At 45.0% G+C, this 21,614-nt stretch overlaps 1 protein-coding gene across 1 annotated transcript in view; it reads left to right on the forward strand.

Moving 5' to 3' along the window:
• The window catches only part of LOC135915166 (uncharacterized), a 59,502-nt gene that overhangs the window by 6,309 nt on the left and 31,579 nt on the right, over positions 1–21,614 (forward strand). The window contains exons 3-6 of the mRNA XM_065448203.1: positions 2,723–2,955; positions 3,169–3,358; positions 11,125–11,232; positions 12,229–12,447. Of these exons, the coding sequence (XP_065304275.1) occupies positions 2,723–2,955; positions 3,169–3,358; positions 11,125–11,232; positions 12,229–12,447 (750 nt within the window). The remainder of the gene's footprint in view (positions 1–2,722; positions 2,956–3,168; positions 3,359–11,124; positions 11,233–12,228; positions 12,448–21,614) is intronic.

Raw genomic sequence — 21,614 nt, forward strand, 5'->3', positions numbered from 1 at the left:
AGTTTATTCTAGAACACCATGGTAGAGGCTCGGAAGGACACAGCCGGATCGCGATCCTGTTTCTTTTTTCCCGTGTTTTCATTTACGCGTAAAAAAAGAGCAACGCAAAACCTAGCGCGCTTAAAGCAACTAAAATTGACGTTTTCATATGTATTTGAAAACCTATAGCGCTCACATCTGCCCTGTGTCTACTCATTGAAAACTTATTATTCACATCTTCATAATTTAAACATACCTAAAATTCTGGAAGCTTGTTCATGTTAGTTAAAACGCGAAAGTTTTTTTTTTGCTACCACGAGGAAGCTTCGATTTCTTGTTCTTTTCTTTGTTTATTTTTCTCGTTCTTTCTTTTCTTTCATCTTTGGCTTAACAAGTACACTTTTATGGCACCTGGGACATGACGCATTTGCGCAATGTGGTAACCAGCTGTAGAGCCATCGACGTGTAAAGTGCAGGACGCTAAATTACAATGGACGCGGTTTGTCAGTTCTCTGCAATTCAAGGCTAACCCAAGATGTATGACGAAGCGGACTTGTAAGATTGCATTTACTCAAGACAATGGTTAATACAGTGCGTGAGGAGAGGGTTAACAAAATTTACTAGCACTATTGAGTATATAAAGGTATGTGATCGCAGCCACATATTGTGGTAGTTGGCCTACCTGATGTTTTGTTTCTTTAATACGGAAGAATATATAAAGTAATGAATGACGTCTGTATAATGAAGAAATTAAATATAGGTCATCATCATCGCCAGCCTGTTTTAGGTCCACTGCAGGACGAAGGCCTCTCCCTGCGATCTTCAACTATCCCTGCCCTGCGCCAACCGATTTAAACTAGCGCCCGCGAATTTCCTCGTTTAATCGCTCAACATAGTTTTTTGTCGTCCTCGATTGCGTTTTCCTTCTCTTGGTACCAACTCTGTAAACCTAATGGCCCAACGGCTATCTAACCGGCGCATTACATTACATGCGCAGCTCCATTTTTTCCCCTTGATATCAATTATAACATCGTCTATACCCGTTTGCTCTCTGATCCAAAACCGCTGTCTTTCTGTCTCATAATGTTATGCCTAGCAGTCCTTGTTCCATCGCTCTTTGCGCGGTGCTTAGCTTGTTCTCAAGCTTCTTTGTCAGTCTCCAAGTCTCTGCCCCATATGTCAGCACTGGTAAAATGCAGTGATTGTACACCTTCCTTTTCAATGATAACGGTAAGCGTCCAGTCAGGAGCTGGCAATGTCTGCCGTATGTGATCCAACCCATTTTTATTCTTCTGTAACTTTCCTTCTCATGATCTGGGTTCCCTGTGATTAATTGACTTAGGTAAACGTACTCCTCCACCGACTCTAGAGGCCGACTGGCGATCCCAAACTCTTGTTCCTTTGCCCGGCTATTTATCATTATCTTTGTCTTCTGCACATTATTCTTCAACCCCACTCTTACACTCTCTTTGCTAAGGTCCTCAATCATTTGTTTTAACTCGTCTGCAGTGTTTATGAACAGAACGAGGTCATCGGCAAAGTGAAGATTTCTGAGATATTCGCCGTCGATCTTTACTCCTAAGCTTTGCAAAATTAATATCTTCAATACTTCTTCTGGGCACGCAATGAGTAGCATTGGACTGGGCACGCAATGAGTAGCAGACACCTTTATAGGTGTCTTCCTGCTTTTCTCGTGTAGAATAGAGGTTGCTGTAGAACCTCTGTAGATATTTTCCAAGGTATATACGTAATTGTTCTGTACTACTTGATTACGTAGTGTCTCTATGACTGCTGGTATCTCTACTGAATCAAATGTCTTTTCGTAATCTATGAAAGCCATATAGAGAGGCTTATTGTGCTCTGCGGATTTCTCGATAACCTAATTCATGGCACGGATGTGATCCAATGTATAGTATCCCTTCCTTAAGCCAGCCTGTTCCCTTGGTTGACTAAAGTCCAGTGTTGCTCTTATTGTATTGGAGATTATTTTGGTAAATATTTTATATAATACTGGGAGTGAGCTAAGGGGCCTATAATTTTCCAATTCTTTAACGTCTCTGTTTTTGTGTCTTAATATATTATTTGCATTTTTTCCAGTTTTCTGGGAACCTTGCAGTCGATAGACACTTCGTATAACAGAACCGCCAGTTTTTCAAGCTTTGTGTCTCCTCCATCTTTGATTAAATCGACTGTTATTCCATCTTCTCCTGCCGCTCTTCCTCGTTTCATGTCTTGCAACGTCCTTCTGACCTCATCGCTAGTTATAGGAGGAGCTCCTGCATCCCCTTCATTGCTGTTATACTGATTACTGTTAGGCCATTATAGAATTCTTCCGATGCTTTGACTATATCTTCGAGATTGCTGATAATATTACCCTGCTTATATTTCAGTGCTTGGTTTGTCCTATGTGAAGCTTCTTTCTCGCCGATTTCAGGCTGCGTCAATTTTTACGGCTTCTTCAGTCTTTCTCACGTTATAGTTTCGAATATTCCTTATTTTCGCCTTGTTGATCAGTTCTGACAGTTCCGCGAATTCTATCCTATCTCTTGAGTTGGACACTTTAATTTTTTTATTTCAATCATTTCTTTCATGATTTTTTCTTACACGGACCGATGCGGTAGGTGGGTGAATGTTCTTTACGCTTCGGAGCTTAAACAGGTGTCACACAATAATATCTTACACTGTAAGATACTTCGCCTTTCAGCACCAGTCCTCGATATTTCTCTATATTACTTGTTTCCAGGTGCCGAGCGATTAGTGCGACATTTGCAGGGGCACGGCATTCCAATAGCACTGACCTCCAGCTCCAGGCCGGTCTCATTCGGCATGAAGATGACGTGCCACGGCAGTCTTCTGTCGCTGTTCCATCACGTGTTCGTTTCGGGTGGGGACCCCGACGTCAGACGTAGCAAGCCGAACCCGGACATCTTCCGCCTTGCAGCATCCAAGTTCGCGGAAGATCCAGCACCCGACAAGGTAGAAGCGCACTGGACTCTAAATTCAAGTGAACAATAGACACTACCAAGTTCTATTGATTAGCTTCCAAAACGCAGTATCGTTTCTATGCCTTTAAGTAACCTTTAAATTTTCCCGCCATGAACAGCTCTGCATTTTCTCGCTTACTGATCACAACATTATTATTTTGGTGATAATTTTTGTCCTTGTGCGCGCACCGTCATCCGCGACCAGGTTCTGGTGTTCGAGGACACACCAGCAGGTGTGGCGGCAGCCCTGGAAGCCGGCATGCAGGTTGTGATGGTTCCGGACCCTCGCATGGACCAAGAGAACCGGAGTCGGGCAACCCTGTGTATCGACTCGCTGCTGGACTTCAAGCCCGAGCTGTTCGGACTGCCACCCTTCAAGGAAGTGCCGCAGAGGAGTAAGAACAACCTTTTCTGCGAGTTCCTTAAGCCATAACTGCCTGGTAACAGTCGAATGATTATGGTTCTTCTGACTCACTAAAAAAAAAAAACAATGAGCGCCGTGCCTAATAGGGGTTCCACCAAGCGCGGTGGCTCAAGTAAGCTTCTTGTCGGTCACTGCATAAGAGAGCCCACAATGTCTCATATGACTCGTGGAAGAACCATATAATATGCACATTTAGCATGTACTCACCAAGGTGGAACTCCCACGTACACAAAAGGGACACTAAAGGCAAATATTATGTCAACTTACCCTGTTTACATACCATTCCGGAAAGCATGAAGTAGCTGTTTCGTTCCATGAAAACATGCAATTAAAAAGAGACTCGTGTCTGAATGGTTCGCATTCCTCTAATGCAATGCTCAATCGCCCGATTACGAGCAAGCAATTGGGACATTGCATTTAAGCCATTACCGCCCCTTACTACCGTAGGTGAGTAAAACGACGCCCGACAGGCGGCAGCGCTTAAGCTTCTTGAATTTATCCTGAATAAAATTAATAGTAGCGACATTTTTCCATCTGGCCACCCAAGCCGGGCGGCATCGCGATCAGACCCGCGATCACCGCGATCAAGGGCTAAATGGGAGTGTATGCTGCGATTGAACGGGTCGAGGAAACTGGGGTAAGGAAAGGCCAGGCAAAGAGGAATGTCGCTATCTTTAGTTCATTCAGGGGACTTAGACGCACTACTGTATCTTTATTTTATTTTTTTTTCTTGCGTGAAACGCACAAGCACAGCCAGAAACCTAACGCGGCATAGAAGACAGCACGCCGCTACATTCATCATCATCGTCATCCTCATCATCATCGTCATCATCATCATCATCGTCATCATCGGCCTATTTTACGTACACTGCAGGACGAAGGCCTCGCCCTGCGATCTCCTGTCAGCCCTGTCTTATGCCAACCGATTCCAACAAGCGCCCGCGAATTTCCTAATTTTATCACTCCACCTAGTCTTCTGCCGTCCTCGACTGCGTTTCCCTTCTCTTGGCACCCATTATGTAACCATAATGGTCCATCGGTCATCTAGCCTGCGAATTACATGGCCTGCCCAGCTCCATTTTTTTATCTTAATGTCAATTACAATATCGGTTATACGCGTTTGCTCTCCGATCCAAACCGCTCTCTTTCAGTCTCTTAACGCTATGCCTAGCATTCTTCGCTATTGGTAGCCACGACATTACGGGGACGCAGAATATATTCGGCTGCTTGCACAAATTTTATTAGTCGCACGGAATTCCGGGCGGAGCGCACGGTGGCCAACCCCTTTTCACATGATTACCAGACATCAGAGGCCAGTGCGCGCCCTTCGACACTTGTTCTTCTCAGTGACGGCAAGAAATAAGTGGTAAAATGAGCCATCGCTTCGTCTAACTTCACGCAGTACAAAGCATCCGAGGTAGTGCACGGGCCACATTCCCGGATACTATAGAGCCACGAAAGCGTTTTCATTCCTAGCTCTCAGATGGCGCAGTACTATTTACCGCTGGCTGCATAGATTGCATTTTTACTGGCGATGGCGGCACAAATAAATCAGATCTGGTCCTCTCTCGTGGTTAAAAGGTAGGCTTTGATGCTGCGCATATGTACGTAGTTGTTCCGCTACTAAACGCGAGCAGTAAAACAGGGTCCGTCTATCGTGTACATTACGAGTGTGCTGAATCAGGGTAGTTCGTTCATGTTGAAGACGTTAAGAACAGCACGAAGGATAGGAATAAAGCAGAGACGATGTACGCAGTGTTAAACATGTCTTCTCTGTTTTCATCCTGTCCTTCAGGCTGTTTTTAGCCCCTTCATCGCGTACATTATCGCCAACAAACCTGCGCGCACATTGGGTTTCCAAGTTGCTTTCCTCCCTTTACTCCTTCGCTAGCTGTGGGCGCCCAATGGGCGTGCCATGTCGCGTTTAAGTCGAGAAACCCACGTGTCGATCGTCTATCAAAATGAGAAGTGACCTGGGGTGCGATCTTGTACGCGTTCCAAAATAAAACGGAGGCGGTCCGTTCCACCGAGCCGCACATGGTCGGTCAGTTTGAACGGTGAAGAACGCCATGACGTCAATTGTGAAGTGATATCTGCTGTCAATCATTCCGTGTTGTCTGCTATCGGACGAACGCAACGGAACGGACCGCCCATTTCGCGACGGAAAGAACGGACCGCCTCCGTTCGAGTTTGGAACGCGTACAAGATCGCACCCCAGATGGCGAACTTTCGCTGTAGTCGTTGCTTGGAACGGTATAACAGTGCGGCACCTTTTAAGTCCGTAAGCATTTGTATGCCTACCCAACGGGGGAAGCCATCTGTCCGTCCGTTCGCTATCTTGGAAGACGATCGCTTTCGACATAGGGCCCGTAGCAGCGACCGAATCACATTCGTGCTGCCTGTCTCTCCAACGCGAACTAAGCGACGAGGGCCCAGCGCACACGAAGCTATCAGCAGTTGGAGCAGTGAAACCCATCGTAGATCGCTTCCAACACAGCGCATGCGCGGCCGCGCCAAACGCAGCCGCTGCCGGAGTATGGCTGATGACGGCGGTTGATAATGGCTCGCATCGAGAGTAGGCAGCCTCATCGACCACGTCTTGGCACGAGGTGTACCAAACGTGACACTGTCCAATTATATCACGCATCGCACAGTGCCCATCATTCACGATTCAGCGGCATCATCTAAACGCACCATGACACAAAATGCGTGGACATTGCTGCTATTCATCTTTTCTTTGTCGTCTCATGCTGATCTCAGTTAACATTTCGGCGTTGCAACCGCACTTCTCCGTTACACGATTCTGTCACGGTGTTGCTCGCACTTATAGCAAACACAGCAGCACACGATGACGAAGCAGCGCGTGATTAAGTAGCAAATGCATACGCATAATTTACATAACTTCCGCGGGAGATTCTGTGAGCAACTTGTTAGATCGTGAAGTCAAATTCAGCATCAAGTAATGGGATAGAACTAATAGATAGAAGGAGATAGAATAGAATTTGCCTTCTTGCGCAGCCACCTTTTACGTGCAAGTGCCTGTCCCTTTTGCTTGGTATGCGCATGCGTTATGAGAGGATATGCATGTCCAATTCTATCCTTCCATTAAGCAGTTGTCAGTAGCGGTTGTCTTTGACCGGCTCTCTTCTCTCTGTGGTGATTGTTGCGCTATGTTGCGCTAGTTCAATTATGGCAAACCAACTAGCCCAACAATCAACTCTTCGAGAAGCCATTGCATATGGCTGCTCAGTATCATAATTCGTGTGGCTCCTTGCGTCCAGAATTATGGCGGAAGATCCTTGCAATGGCAGCCCAGCCCAATGACACGAACGGTCAAATTGACGTTTAATCCCCGCAATGGCGGCCGCGTTTTTATGGGGGGGGGGGGGGGAATGCAAAAACACCTGTGTACTTAGATTGAGGTGCACGTTAAAGAACGCCAGTTGGTGCAAATTTTGCGGAGTCGGCGAATACGGTGTGCCTCACAATCAGATCGTAGATGCGGCACGTAAAACCGCCTAACTTAATTTTTTTTTATTTTACGTTTACGAAATGACCTTTCCTGTGCGCTTCTCACTTGATATTCCTTGAGCCATCAACAAGGTGATACAGCGGCTATATAGTACCGTAGCCCCATATTTAGGAAATGGCAGATGCTTTGAACGGGCTTCTGCACGCTATCGCTCACGTTGTGTTTCAAGCACTAACATCACAATATAACTGTAGAGGACCAGAAAAAAAGTATTTTTTTCGAAATGCCTGCACCGCCACGTATAGTTTTGGCATCTTGATGAAAACGCAAGATTGCATCTTGCAAAACTTCCGCTTCTTGGAACAAAGTTCAAAACACGTGACCCTCGACAGCCAATAAGAAAGTCAACATGGCCGGTAATGGTAGCCGTGAAGCCGCCATGTGTGTCAAGAATGGAATCCTAGCTAGAACGCCTTGACAGGCGAGTAGGTATACTCCTGTTTATCATACCCACGTGGCGCGCACATGACTAGTTTGCGTTTTTCACATCTCATAAGCTACAGCGCCGTCATGAGCTGCACGTGACTCGCCTAAAGAATTTTTTTTCTTTTTTTTTCATTTATTTACGTAAAGGCGATAGCAGTGTCGTTTATTTAGCTAATGAGCAAATGATGGGCAGCGGTGGCTGCGAGAAGCTGACCTTATCGTGTGGCTGAATATTCCAGCGCTTTCGAGGCCACTTCGGCAGTGATAGATGACGGCACTGAAATGCTACACCAGTACGTAAGATATCGCAGCATGCCACGCTTCCTTGCTAGGGTAATTAGCTGTTGGAATCAGGAATGACGCAAGACTTGGAGAACGTTGTAGCTCCTTGCATTCTAGTCCTGTTCCCGTCGCCACTTTCGCATTGTTGCAGTCAACGACGCCTTCGGCGCTTCAAGTGAGGGAATAATATGCCCAAGTCTGTTCTGGTTATCCTGTCGCACTGAGCAACCAAGGTTGTGTTCGCAGGGGCATATTATGAAGCAAGCACGCTATGTGTATGTCAGAACGCCGCAGCAAATAGATGAAACGTGTGGTATAGCCCGCACGTCCTAGGAACTTTCTAGGAACGTGTTGCGCTCGCCCGCACGTCTTCCTTTCACCAGGGTGAAGGAAGCGCAATTTGCGCACATGGTTGTTGACATTATGCAAGAGGTCTCTTATAAGTTCCACGAGCTAGGAAAACAAGCGCAGCAGTAGGCAACGTGGAAACTATTTAGACGTGCGAGGGCGAGTGGCCCGGAGGCGAGTCAAAATAACCTTTCGACTCCTTGCCGCGCGGTTGTCATGTGTAAGGTCAGACCTTCTTTTCTCTAGAAATTGAGTAGTATTGCGCGAGAATTGAGCCGCCGGCGATCTCCGGCTAACCCTCGCATGCTTCCATTCGCACATACAGCATAGGGCGCGCGGCGCCGAATTTTTCGCCCTTGCATTTTATACGGCACATCACGACGCCGCCGACTGTAGAAATTTATTTTTTTATTTTTTTATTTAGAACATACTGCAGGCCTACAGTAGGCCCAAGCAGGAGGGGCGAATACATGATATATGCAAAAAGAACAGGATTAGCAAAATTGAAATATGGTGAATACAAGTTGTAACACAAAATACAGCAATAAATACAAGGCTCAGATGCAAAATACAAAAAGTAAACTTAGAAATAAATGGCTCTCAAACTAAATGCTGTGAAGAAAACATTAAGTCAAAAGAATCAGCTCTGGTTAAAAGATCTGGCGGACACCTGTCCCACTCCTCAATGGTGCTTGGAAAAAATGAGTATTTAAAGGCGTGAATCCTAGCACTGTAAGGGGTAATGATTGTGCATGATGATTTCGTGTTTGGCGCGTAGTGTTAGGTTTAAGGAAGGGGTCTGCATTCAAAGACAGTTTATGGTTTTTTAGTAAGAAAAGTAGTTTCAGTCTTTGAATTTTCTGGCGCAGCTGTAATGTTTCAATACCGTGAGTTCGCATGAGGGTCGTTGGTGAGTCAGTTACACGACTCACCAACGACCAGTCAGTTACACGAGAAATGAGCTTGGAGTGTCCACATAATCGCAACAAAAACATCTTAACGTATTTTTTTTGCAGTTGTAAAAGTCGCCATCTAATTACACTGCTCACTCGCCATGCGTGCGCTGGTGTTGCAAGCCATTCTTCGCTGCCCATACATCGACGCCGCTTTTCCTGAAGCAAGCTATTGCGTTACACACCGAGCTTCCTGAGGCATCGAAAACGTTCATGTGTGCTTGGTGCTTGTACCGGTTTGCGCAATCTCCCGGACCGCTCCATCGTGCGATGCAGTAGCGAGGACAGCGAAATTTGCAGGAGGCAGGAAGACGGCTTGTATTTAAAGCATTTTCTCGAAAACTGGGATGACCTACATCAAGTCATTCCATCACCTTCCGTGCCCTGCGACATCTAGCGTTTACACCCACTTTCACTTCATCTTACATTACGGGACATACAGTAATACGCAAGCACATTTCTCTCATTGAAGCAGTCCCCTCTCACAGCACGTAGACTGGGATTTGGCACCGCATTTCTTTACTTCTTTTTAACGTCGCAATGCGATCCGAGTACGCAGTTAGCGTAACATCGCTTCAAGGTACTCACGCACTTGTGTTCAACAATCTGCTCGTATACTCTTGGCTTAACTCGGCATGCTATGGATCTCTTTTTGAGGCGTACCTTCCAGAGTGTGCACGGTGGTCACAGCTACAGGTATATGCGTATTAACTGAACACCACATAAAGCACTTATAGTTTGTCACTAAGTACGACTGGTCTTCGAGGCATCTAGTGCACAGAGGCGCCACTAAAGTTTCACGCGAATGTGCCTCTTTCATTCTGCAAATGAATCGATCAGAAGCACCAATTTAAATGTGGTTATTCTCAGCTACGTTAAGTAGATGTTGACACAATCTACGCAATACAGTGCGACTATCGCAATAAAAAGCCATACTTATTGCGACAACTTTCGTAATAATGAACATGCTTCAAAATTTTCCCGAGGTGCACATCAAGCATGACGTATTTGCTATGTTCAAAACAACTCAGTACTAAGTGAAAGCCTGAAACTAATGCCTTAGGGCCAAACATTACTACCGTTATGCTTCCTTGTGCTTTTTGTATTGCATATGCGCCGCAGTATGCGGCGGCTGCGCGTTTGCAAAGCCAGCTTGTACAACTAAGAATTACAAAGTGGCGTGTGACACCAGTTTCCAGGCTTTGTGAAATGTTGTGTGAGACAGCTGTGCCTCCACAGGCAGCTACTACACAAACATGCACATCCGCGCTTTCACCTGATTTGCCCTCTCAAGTGAAGGATTTTTATTGGCAATATCAGTGGGGCATTCTGCCTACAAGGGACAGGCTTGAACGCTGGCATATGGTAGCGAATGATGAATGCATTCATTGAGCACAAACAGAGACCAACGCGCATGTAGTAAAGGAGTGCGTTGTAGCCCGCGCCTTCTGGAAGCTAGTGGCAAGAATGTTTGGAATATCCATCGTACGGCCACCACACCGCCGAGATCGGTTTGCGAGTCCCGTCTGCTACAGCGCTAGCTGCGTTCTGTGGTGCTTCCGCAACACTGCAGAATGATCTCGGCAGTCAAATAGAGCAATGTACCCCAGAATGCGGAAACTACGGGTGACGGTATGGGGTCATCTTGAAGAACAGTTGTTCAAACTTGGTGAAGCCGACTTTCTTCGCCGCTGGTCTACGTGGTACCTAACCGTCTCCCGAAGCAATGTCTTTGTACAGCCAGAATAATGCTCAATTCTGTTTCCTGAGTTGAGAGTTTGCATTGGTATGTGCCCCACATGTCTTTCATAAATTCGAGGCTTACAATAATGCTTTTGCGTGGACGCTGTAATGATGTTTTGTTGTTGTTGTGTGTGGCAAAGCCAGTGTCAAGAAGACACCATTTATTATTTTATTTGCTAATATGTTTTGTTTACATCAAGTATGATATATTACATGTGTGCTGTACCTTATACTGCACTTTACGTTCATACCACAGTTGTAAGTGTGCCTACGGGTGAATAAATTTCCTTCTCGACTTCAATAAACACCAACTTTAGCCAATACTTTTGGTGAATTCGCACATAGCGCAATTCCAGACCATTTATTTGCACAATGTTAGCCAATTCGATCAGCATAACGTATGTAATGCGCAGGCGCATATTTTAGCTTGTGTCATTTTATTCCCAAATGTAGAGCTGAGCCGCTCGGGAAGCAGCTTTGGGCTGAAGACGCCAGCGTCCACGACATCTGCGTTCAAGTCAGTGTCCCATGTAATTTTCGACTTGGACGGCCTCCTTTTAGGTAAGTCAGGATGAGCGAAGTGACGTAAACATAAAACCAACTAGGCAGTACGTACAAAACGTGGTAAAAACGGATGCCGCAGTCTTTACTTACATCTTGTGAAGATGCCATTATTCATGGCGGCCACAGCAGGACTTTCGCTGTCTGATAAGAAAGACATCCGACTGTCCGAGGAACTGTCCATGTTGTCGTGTTGTGACGACACAACGGCACATTCCACTGCAAAAAAAAAAATGATCACTGCGTCAGAATGTCCTGTCTACGCTACAGTACGTGCAAAACTGCGGAAACATTTTTCGTTGCAAGCCGGGTCATTCGGTAGAGTTTGTAATTATCACTTCGTACGCATATTTAAGGCCGCACTTGCTACCTTATTTTTGTTTCTTGAACCTTCGAATTCTTAGTGTTAAACATATGACAAAATCGAAGATTCCGCTGCATAGTAAAAGTCAGCAGCACGTTTGGGAAGATTGCATGCAGGGCAGAATTTCATGTGTGACTTCGTGTCTAATTTTTATTAAGCTGCACCATTCTGAAAAAAAAAAAAACACTGATTGGCTTTGATCACAAGTCGTTGATAAAAAAAGCGATTTCCCTGACGTCGATTGAACTGCAGACGCTAACAAACAACCTAAATCGCCAAGTTACAAGTGGTACCAGGAGAGTCGCAATACAGTATGCCAAGAGGCATAGTTCATTTGGAGAACCACGCCAGCTGCATGTATGATTTAATAGCAGCACGTGGTTGTCTTGTTGCGCACTTCATCGAAAATCACTGCGCACTGACTTGAAGTTAGCTGAAGACTTCCGCACGATGTGTAAAGTGCATGCGTGATCTTCCTCTCGATGAGCTCAGTGATTTCTTTGGCGTCGCTTTAACATGTTCGTGAGTCAAAATTCGGCACTGATAAGGCGTGTCAGGGATGACCACTTTAATTCAAGATTACGTTGTTGTTTTCTTTCTGTAATGCTGCGCACCGCTCTGGGCACCTGAAGACACGGAGAAGTTGTACACGGGGGCTGCAGAGACCGTGGCATCGCGGTACGGCAAGAAATTTACCTGGGACCTGAAGAAGCGGGTGATGGGTACGCCTGACGCCGATGCGGCGCGGACGATTGTCGAGAGCCTCGGCCTGCCCCTGACGCCCGACGAATACATGGCGGCTGTGGACCAGATATACGAAAAGACCTTCCCCACCGCGCAGCTCATGCCAGGTGAGTGCCGACGGGCGCACTTACGAAGCGACGTTGTACTCGCAACGTTGTCACTATTATGGAGGTACACCCGTCGTGGTTGGTCAGTGGCTATGGTTTGGGCTGCTGAGCACGAGGTCGTGGGATCGAATCCCGGCCACGGCGGCCGCATTTCGCTGGGGGCGAAATGCGAAAACACCCGTGTGCTTAGATTTAGGTGCACGTTAAAGAACCCCAGGTGGTCAAAATTTCCGGAGTCCTCCACTACGGCGTGCCTCATAATCAGAAAGTGGTTTTGGCACGTAAAACCCCAAATATTATTATTATTATTATGGAGGTACATGTGCGCGAGCCACTGCCGTTTACGGAACACCAGTGGTGCAGGTGTGATCAGGCCATAAGCAAAACCTAATCAATCATCGTAAGTTGGTTCTGCCGTAATTTTATCAGGTCCGCAAATAGGAAACTTCGCCTTCCTCTTGTTAGCATCAGTGAGTCTGCGCTTCAGAACGCCCACAGTTTAATAAATGTGAAGTTGAGGCTTGCGCGCCGCGTACGCGTTGCATCGAATTACTTTGTGGAGTGTGAATATGGATCGTGCGCATCGCCTTGAGTTGTATCATTACTAACCGACTCTCTAAATTCCCCTTCCAATAAATTCAAGTTGTAACTCTCTATTTTGGTCCAATTAATTCGTGTGCATAGATACAGGTTTGTCTTGTGCCTTGAATTAGCAATGTGAAGGAGGAGTGTCAGGAAACGATAAAGTGGGACGAGAAACGGCACCACAAGGAAAGCAGCCTTCTTTCCTCCTCTTAAACTGGCGCACACGTTTCTTATTCAAACATTTTTATTGAAAAATACCCAGAATTATCTCCAGGTTCAAGTAGACTGCTTGTAAAGGAACACTCAAACACAAATAAAGAATAAATAGATCCACGCTACTCAGCAAAGTGATCATATGCATGGTTGTACAAAATTAGGAATGTTTCACTTCGTCAAAGCAGGTTATTCGCAAGCGCACGGCCACCGCGAACGCGTACCGCGAGCATCACAAAGTAGAAGCACGGGCGCGAATGCGGTCGCGGACGCTGCATTGATCTCCACCGTGCGACGCCTGTTGCGTTACAGGGAAAGCGCTAGTGCCAGACATGCAAAGACACGCCACGTGCAGTACATGCGTAGCGAACATACTAACGTCGAAGCACAAACGGAAAGTGCGCGAATGCGTTCGCTACATTGACCTCGACGGTGCAGCGACTGGTGTGTTACAGGAACGCGCCATTGATACACAAGCAAAATAGAGACGCCCCGAACACGCAGAGCGAGTACCGAGGCGTCTGAGCAAAACGCCTTGCACGAAGGCGTGCTTTTTCGTGGAAACGCAACATCTCGCGCGGGGCGATCTTTTGATATTGTTTCACACTTTTAATATTTATTTCTGACAAGATTTAGTTTAAAAGGTATGCGCTGTCGGTGTTTTGTTTCGTGACATTTGCTCATGGGCTGTCATTCTCAAGATTCCAAGGGATAAATTTCAAAGAATGTAAGTCAAAATGTGAGCGCTGTAGTGCCATATAGAATACTTCAAAGCCTCGCACAAACTTAGCCCAAAGAGAAAGGGAATTGAACAAGAGCGGACACTCGGCGAAAATTGGAAACAGGAAACACGTCACGCTATACTTTTAACATCGACGAATTGGGGTCGCGAGCATCGAGAAAAAGAAGAATGTGAAATGAGATTAACAGCAATTGTTTAATTTATTTTATTCTTTCCCGGAAAAATTAAAAATATCTGCGTATAAATTAAGTTAAACTTTGCGGCTTACTTCCGTTGCCTAGCGACAGGCGAACGGGCGAATGACGAGGCAGATGTTTGCGTCATTCGTCAGACACGCCGCCGAAGCGGCCGAAGCGAGAGCGACCGGCCGTGTATCTGAGCGTTGGACTGTTTGCTCACCCGTGTGACTGTTTTTCTGTTTTGGGATTTAGCCTGGTTTCATGGGCACCCGGCGAATTCTAGCGCTCGTTCGGAACTGCGACATGACGAAATTGCACTAGTGGACAACGGCAAGGTGAGAAACTTTCTTTGACAGTCTGCGACGCATTTCGAGCAATTAGGCTTATCTGGCACCTAGTCTAGACTTGTGATGCAGTTAACGAAAAACAGCGTGGCCGTCGTGGAGCAGTTAATTTTAATTAAAGAATCGTTCTGGGAGATGTTTGCGACGCTTCCTGTAAGCCTTAACTAATTTTAACTAATTTCAGTAGTTTTTGGGCACGCGACGCTAGCATAGACGCTAGTCGCACAGGGTGCTGTGACGCTGCGACGCAGTTTCGCGTCTACTGATATTGGCGCTTTCGCTGACCCCCAACATTATTGTGACTAAATTGGTTACTTTTTGGGGTACTTTTCAAGCGCAGTGGGTGCGCCTGGCGCTGCGACGCAGTTACCGAAAAGTAGCTCTGCCGTGGTGCGCGGTTTCGCGCTTTAATGCACTGACAAGTTCATGGCGCTTTTCTTTCTCTGACGCCCAACATTGTTGAAAATTATTTTGAGGCCCGCTCGCCGCGCCTGTCGTGACGCAGCAAAAAGCAGCTCGGCCTTCGCGCTTTAAATGCATCTAGCAAGATAAATTTGCGGCCCTTCCTCTGGCGCCCAACGTTACTGTAACTTATGTTTTGTTAAATTAAAAATGTTAAAGCTAATTGCCTTTGTTCGTAATCTCGTCTGTTCGCCGCTTTCGCGCATGTCGCCTCTTCAAGCGCTTTACATCAATGACACATGCTTGTCATTTACGTTTCTCAACAGATGTCCTCCTGTAGTGGCTCGTACGGCAGTTACTGTTGTGTACAGTGGTGCCAAAACAATGGAAGAACGAGAAAGAAGCCCGGCACCAGTTTTTTTCGTATCCCACAGGACAGCAGGTTTGTTGTGTTGCAATTTAGCCGCGCACTGTTTCTGCTGCTTTAATGAAAATATGCAGCAATGTCGCCCGATTATAACATTTATTTAGCTGAAGTAATCCAGTGAGGGGCATAATCTGTACGCTCTGGAATCAGTTTGGGGTTCTTAAAAAATCATGAGCATTTACACATTGCAGCAAATGCATCTTTTTTTTTGTGGTATAAGCGTACCATTGTACCTGTAACTTAAGTGTTGTGTACCTCTTTGTGAGTATCTTGTTATAGAAAATTTGCAAAATGAAACATTCTATCGCATTAAGTGGAACATTCTAGAGGCCCCTACAGCTGTTCGGCAATTTCAAAACTAGTGTACAAAATTTTTTTTTATAACTAATGTAGCGCATTTTAAATTCCTGATTTGTCAAGCATGTACACACTAATGCAATAAAATGCTCGATGCTTATTGTTTGTGCCATACAACATGCTCCTTTAAAATGTGCGCAGGTCGACGGCATGGGTGGCATATTCCCGCAGAGCCGACCTTATGGAAAAGCCGGCAGGTGTGTTGTACAAGTCATACAGGATATGCAGCGACCATTTCACTGCAAAAGATTTCCTGGACCCAGGTCGCACGCGACTCAATAGAACAGCTGTACCTACAGTTTCCTCAGGTACGCAATAGAGCAAAGTTCCAAGTGTCAGCACTGTCTTGGTGCACTTTGCTGTAGCTCATGTACGTCTCTGTGTCTTCATAGAATTGCTAGTGGTAAGAGTTTTGTGGCAATTATTTCGACCTGAACCAACCTCAGGTGAACATTTTTTTCTATTTAGCTTTTGCAGATGCTGCCGATGTACCATCTGTTGGATTCGCTGTTACATCGCATCAAAACACCGTTCCAGAGGACCATCTGGAAAAGTCTACTATAGGCATCAGCACTATGTTTGAAGACCCTGCTTTGCAAGGTACTTGTAGTGTCCTGTGTTTGCGACTAACACTCAGTGTTGCCAATGAATGTAGGCTGCAGCCGTCCTGCAAGTGAGGAACAAGCTGGTGAGGACGTCCTACATAAGACATGCGAGCAAGGCTCCCTCATGACGGCAAGCCATGCTGCTAAAGGTGAGTTTGGTGTATCAAGTTAAACTTAACAAAGTGGCAATGATGGGTATTTTTCCAGCAAGCCTACAACAGATGTCTGGCTGCAACACCCCTGTGAGCGAGCTAGGTGCAACGACCTCCCAGGTGGATATGTTTGGCAGCAGTTCTACCGAGGATGAGCGTTGTGCTGTTGATGGTAACTATCATACATTTTATAGAGCAGACGCATAGTTTTAACAACATTATTGTTTCAAACCAGGGTGTGTTGAATTTGATTTTTAACTGAATCTGAAAAAGGTTAACCTGGCGATATAGATAAGGCATTTCTCTTTAGAGACTTTTTATGGACTAGTCAATATTTAATTGTTTTTCAGAAATCTCTCTCGACGTCTGTTATACTTTCTGCCTGGAAAACAGCTAAAGTTATTCCGCTATTCAAATATGGTAGTAAGCAGTCCTTACTAAACTACAGACCCATCGTTATAACGTGTCATTCTTGTGAAATACTTCAATGTGTAATTTGCGAACATATTGAATTCTTGGAGTGTAATGGTTTATCTGGTGCTCAGCACGGTTTGGATTTATCACTGCAACCCAGCTTATTGAATACACTACCGTCGCACAGGCCCCATCAGGCCCTCTATGCAGGTGATCGAATTGATGCAATATTTATTGATATTTCAAAAGCTTTCGACACTGTGTTGCACTCTGAATTGTTCAAGAAGCTCACTGTTATTCTTAACAACAAAGTGTTTACCTGGATTTCTTTTTTATCCAATCGGTCTCAGTACGTACTATGACGTACTCTTTAGGTCTTCTCAATCCTCCACATGCAGTGTAACGTCTAGTGTGCCTCAAGGTTCAATATTGGGTGCGCTTCTATTTTTGATCTTAATAAATGATCTAACAAGTAATGTTCCTCTTAGAATCTGCATTAGGCAGATGATTGTGTATTGTACCATACGATTAAAACTCGTCACGATCACATGATCCATAACGACTCGTTTGCATCACTTCAATCATGGTGTGACTTGGCAGATGCAAATCAACTTCCAGAAAGTTGTACCTATGTCATTTACCAAACATTTTCCGCCTTCTCCACTTACCTATTCGTATAACGACTACCCTCTAGGAGATGCTTCACATCGAACTCGTGCAACCTAGTGCTTAGGCTGCTTGCAACGCATATTACGGTCATCCCCACTTAGCACACGACTCCTCACTTATAAAACGATGGTTCGTCCAATACTGAAGTGTGGCTCTGGCGTTTGGAATGCACACATAATATCTATCAAAAAAAGTGCATCTGACAAGAAAGCTGTGGGCTTCGTTTATCGTTTTGACAGGTATTTTTTGCCCATTTCCCATCTTAGTCTTCAACTTGCCAGTCTCTCTTCTCGTCGTCACTTTGAATCTTTCAGGTTTCTTTATACTCTTACTCCCCACAATTCTCCATTCTCCTTACTTGGCAAGTAAGGGAAATCTAGACCCAATATCACCAGTCACCATGAGTTGAATACGTCCACTTGTCACCATCATACCGAAGCGTTTAGTCTCCCTGTCCCTTCTGAGATTGCGGAGTGCGCTGCCTGGTTACGCAAGATCTTTACCACTCAATGAATTTCTATTGTATATTAGTCATGATGTTCTGTGCTCTTTATGCTATTCTATGTATTGTATTTCCCCACTCCTGCGATAGCCCTTCTGGGCTGCAGTATGTCGAAATAAGTGAAATTAATAAATAAGTCCTTAGTCGACCATAACCTTTGAATAACCATTACATACGAGGTAACTGGAAGGTCAAGGTGCGATATTTAAGAGTACTGTTCAGATTGGAGCACGCTCATAAAGTGCACAATCTTTTAGGATGATTATTCTTGTGACATATATTTGCCATATATGTGTACTATGATTGTATCATTGTTAAATTGTGTGGTGGACACTGGCACTTCTCATATCAGAAATTGAAGCTTTTATGAATGCTTGTCTGCAGAAGCATGAGCTTTGTAAATGCGTAGAGTGATATCTCTAACAAACTCTGTAAACACATGACGTACAACTTATAAACTATGCAATATTTATTTTGTTTAAAGAGCACAGTGGTATTAACTGTTGATGCTTAGCATTTGGTTAGGTCTTGCTGTGCAAGTTAGGAAATAATTGTCAACGCACAAGCTACCGTTGCTTTGTACTTTCAACTATATTGGCAGTAAGTGAGGGAGGTAATGCAAAATTGTGCCAGGCAAGTTCTTGTTAGCGTTGTAGCTCAAAGGATGCTTGGGATGCATAAGCTGTTTGGGTAATATCTTGCTCTGTGTTTTTGTGCAGATGCCATTTCCGAGGTGTCCCCAAGCGCCAACATTTTCGATTCAGCTGAAACACCAGTAGGAAACTATCCCGGTAAGTGTTTGGTTCATTTAACGCTAGCCAAAGGCTTTGTGGATTTTCTTCAAGATGGGGGTTGTTCTTGTAATAGTGGTTCATTTTAATAATGGAAAAGTTGAGCAGCCGAAGGAAACTCATATTGTTAGATTTTTGTACTATTTACTCGAACTCCTTCATGAGTATATGCGAGAAAGGCTCCCTCATGGCTTTGACACAAAGCAATTTAGATCTACTTTTAATTGTGTTCATGGAGGCTCTGTGTAGGAATTGTACCTGCGAACAATGGTTATATTTGGTTGAATGTATCGTACTGTTTTAAAGTTTCATAATGAGCTGTTCAGTATGAAGTAACCAGTAAATTAGTGTTGTATCAAGAAATTGTCGAATTGTTGTACACGTAGCTTTATTTATGCGTGCTTATTTTTTGTATCTTACAGTTGCTTGGAAGAGCGCAGTGAGGAGCTCTCCGTCAACAAAATTTAGGGCGACCGTCCGGCGACTGCAGTCCAAGCTAGCAAGATGCCAGCGGACCATCAAACGGTTGCAGAAGAAGCAGAGCAAGCTACCGCCATCCATTTCGAAGGCACTGGGCATTATTCGTCCATCAGTGACAGAGGAGGTTTTTAAGCTTTTGTGTACACACCTGCGATTGCAGCAGAGGGGAAAAGGCAAGCGCTTCCCTATCTGGCTCAAAAAGTTTGCCTTGCATTTGAACTTCCGTGGACCCCGTGCATACCGTTTTTTGGCACCAATTTTCTCTTTGCCAACACAGCGTACTCTGAGACGCTGGTTGTGCAACTTTAGGATGTCACCAGGAGTGATTCCCGGAATTATTCAAAGTATTTCTGCTAGCACTCACGCATGGAATGAGCGCGACCGAGTATGCACCCTCATGTTTGATGAAATAGCTTTGAAAAAGAACTTATCCTATGATGCCGGTGAAGATATTGTGCATGGGTTTGCAGATGATGGCATCGAGCGGTCATCAAGTATTGCCGACAGAGCCATGGTTGTGCTTCTGGCAGGTATATCTAAGAGGTGGGTTCAGCCAGTCGCATTTACGATAGGGCATGTATTGACATGGGCAAATGTTATTGATAAATTACTAATCTCGATTATTGAGCAACTTAAAGCCGTCAGAATTGTTGTCAAAGCGGTAATCTGTGACCAAGGCGCGTCAAATGTCAGCTTGGCGCAGAAATTGGGCATCACGATTGGGAAACCATATTTTGAAGTTCTAGGCGAGAGAGTTTATTTTATTTTTGATGTACCTCATTTGATCAAAACGACCCGCAACAATCTCCAAGCACATGAGTTGCTCATTGGGAAAGAAGTTGTGAATTGGTCTCATATTGAACAACTGTACAAATCCACACATGAACTAAGGTTACGATTGGCTCCAAAGCTAACAGAGCGGCACATATACCAAAGGCCATTTTGTAACATGAAAGTCAGCAGAGCTGTACAAGTCCTGAGCTCATCAGTTAGTATTGCAATTATGACATTGGTTTATGTAAATGAGCTTTCCTCTTCAGCTGTAGCTACAGCAAACTTTTGTGACCGTATGGATAAGCTATTCGACACATTGAACAGCTCCAGCCCCCATAGGAATGCTCAGAAATACAGATATGCCATAAAAAAGGGGCAAAATGAATTAATTAAATTTCTGAAAGAGCAGCTTCCATGGATTGCATCTTGGAAATTTTCTGGCAAGCGTCAGCCGCAAACAATCACTGGCTGGCAGATAACAATTCAGGCTGTCATCCATCTTTGGGACGATCTCTCGGCCAATTACAACTTCATCTATCTGCTAACTCGTAGGCTCCAACAGGACCCACTAGAGAACATGTTTGGGCACATCAGACAAAAGCACGGTTGCAATACTAACCCAAATGTGTCTCAGTTCATTTGTGGTTTAAAGCATATTTGTATTCAGAAAGCCTTCAAACTCTCTGAGCAGGGCAACGTAGAAGATGATAGATCTAAACTCCTCCATGAAGTGTCGCCGTTCTCTCTAAATAGCACCTCTCTGGTTGATGTAGTCGAATCAGTTGGCCCTGATAACTTTCCGTCTCTCGAAGACATTTCAGTTCTTGCAAAAGACATTCAGTCGCATATCATTGACGATTCAGCAGCATATTACGTGGCAGGCTTTCTGGTCAAAGTGTTCCTGGCAAAATCATTCGAAGGGTGCACTTGCCGACAGTTGCTGCAAGGTGACATAAATTCAGTGAGTGCCGAGCACCAGTATTTTACACTACTGAAGGCTTATCACGTACCGAGCAAACTGTTTGGAAATTTGACAGTGCCATCACAAAGATTGTTCGATTTTGTTCAAGAAATGGAGACCCACTTTCTTGCCGTGATTGAGGCTACAGCGCATCTTGCACATGTGTGTGATGTTTTGTATCAGTATCTGTTTGGTGTGGGGGAAATGGAATTTTGCTGCATTGCATGTCGCCAGAGATTTGTCAAAATGTATTGCCGGATACGTCTGTGTTGGCATGTTCGATTCGTAAACCGCAATTTAGACAAAGTTAGGTTTCATTCATCAGTGTCTGGCGTGCAGCTTGAAAAAGTTAAAGGTTAATGCAGTACTTCTTTTCACCAATGAACATATAATTGGCATTTAAGGTCTGCTAGGGCTCCCTTGCTCAAATTGAATAGCATTTTGGCAGGGTCACACTATTGATACATTACAAGTGTGTGGTGGTAGGCGGAGGGGGGCGGGGGGGGTGGTGGTGGGGGGCGGGGGTGGTTGTGGTGGGTGGTGGCACCCTCCGGAGGTGCAGCAGCTCCT

The sequence above is a fragment of the Dermacentor albipictus genome, chromosome 8 (assembly GCF_038994185.2).
Source record: "Dermacentor albipictus isolate Rhodes 1998 colony chromosome 8, USDA_Dalb.pri_finalv2, whole genome shotgun sequence".
Lineage (NCBI taxonomy): Eukaryota > Metazoa > Arthropoda > Arachnida > Ixodida > Ixodidae > Dermacentor > Dermacentor albipictus.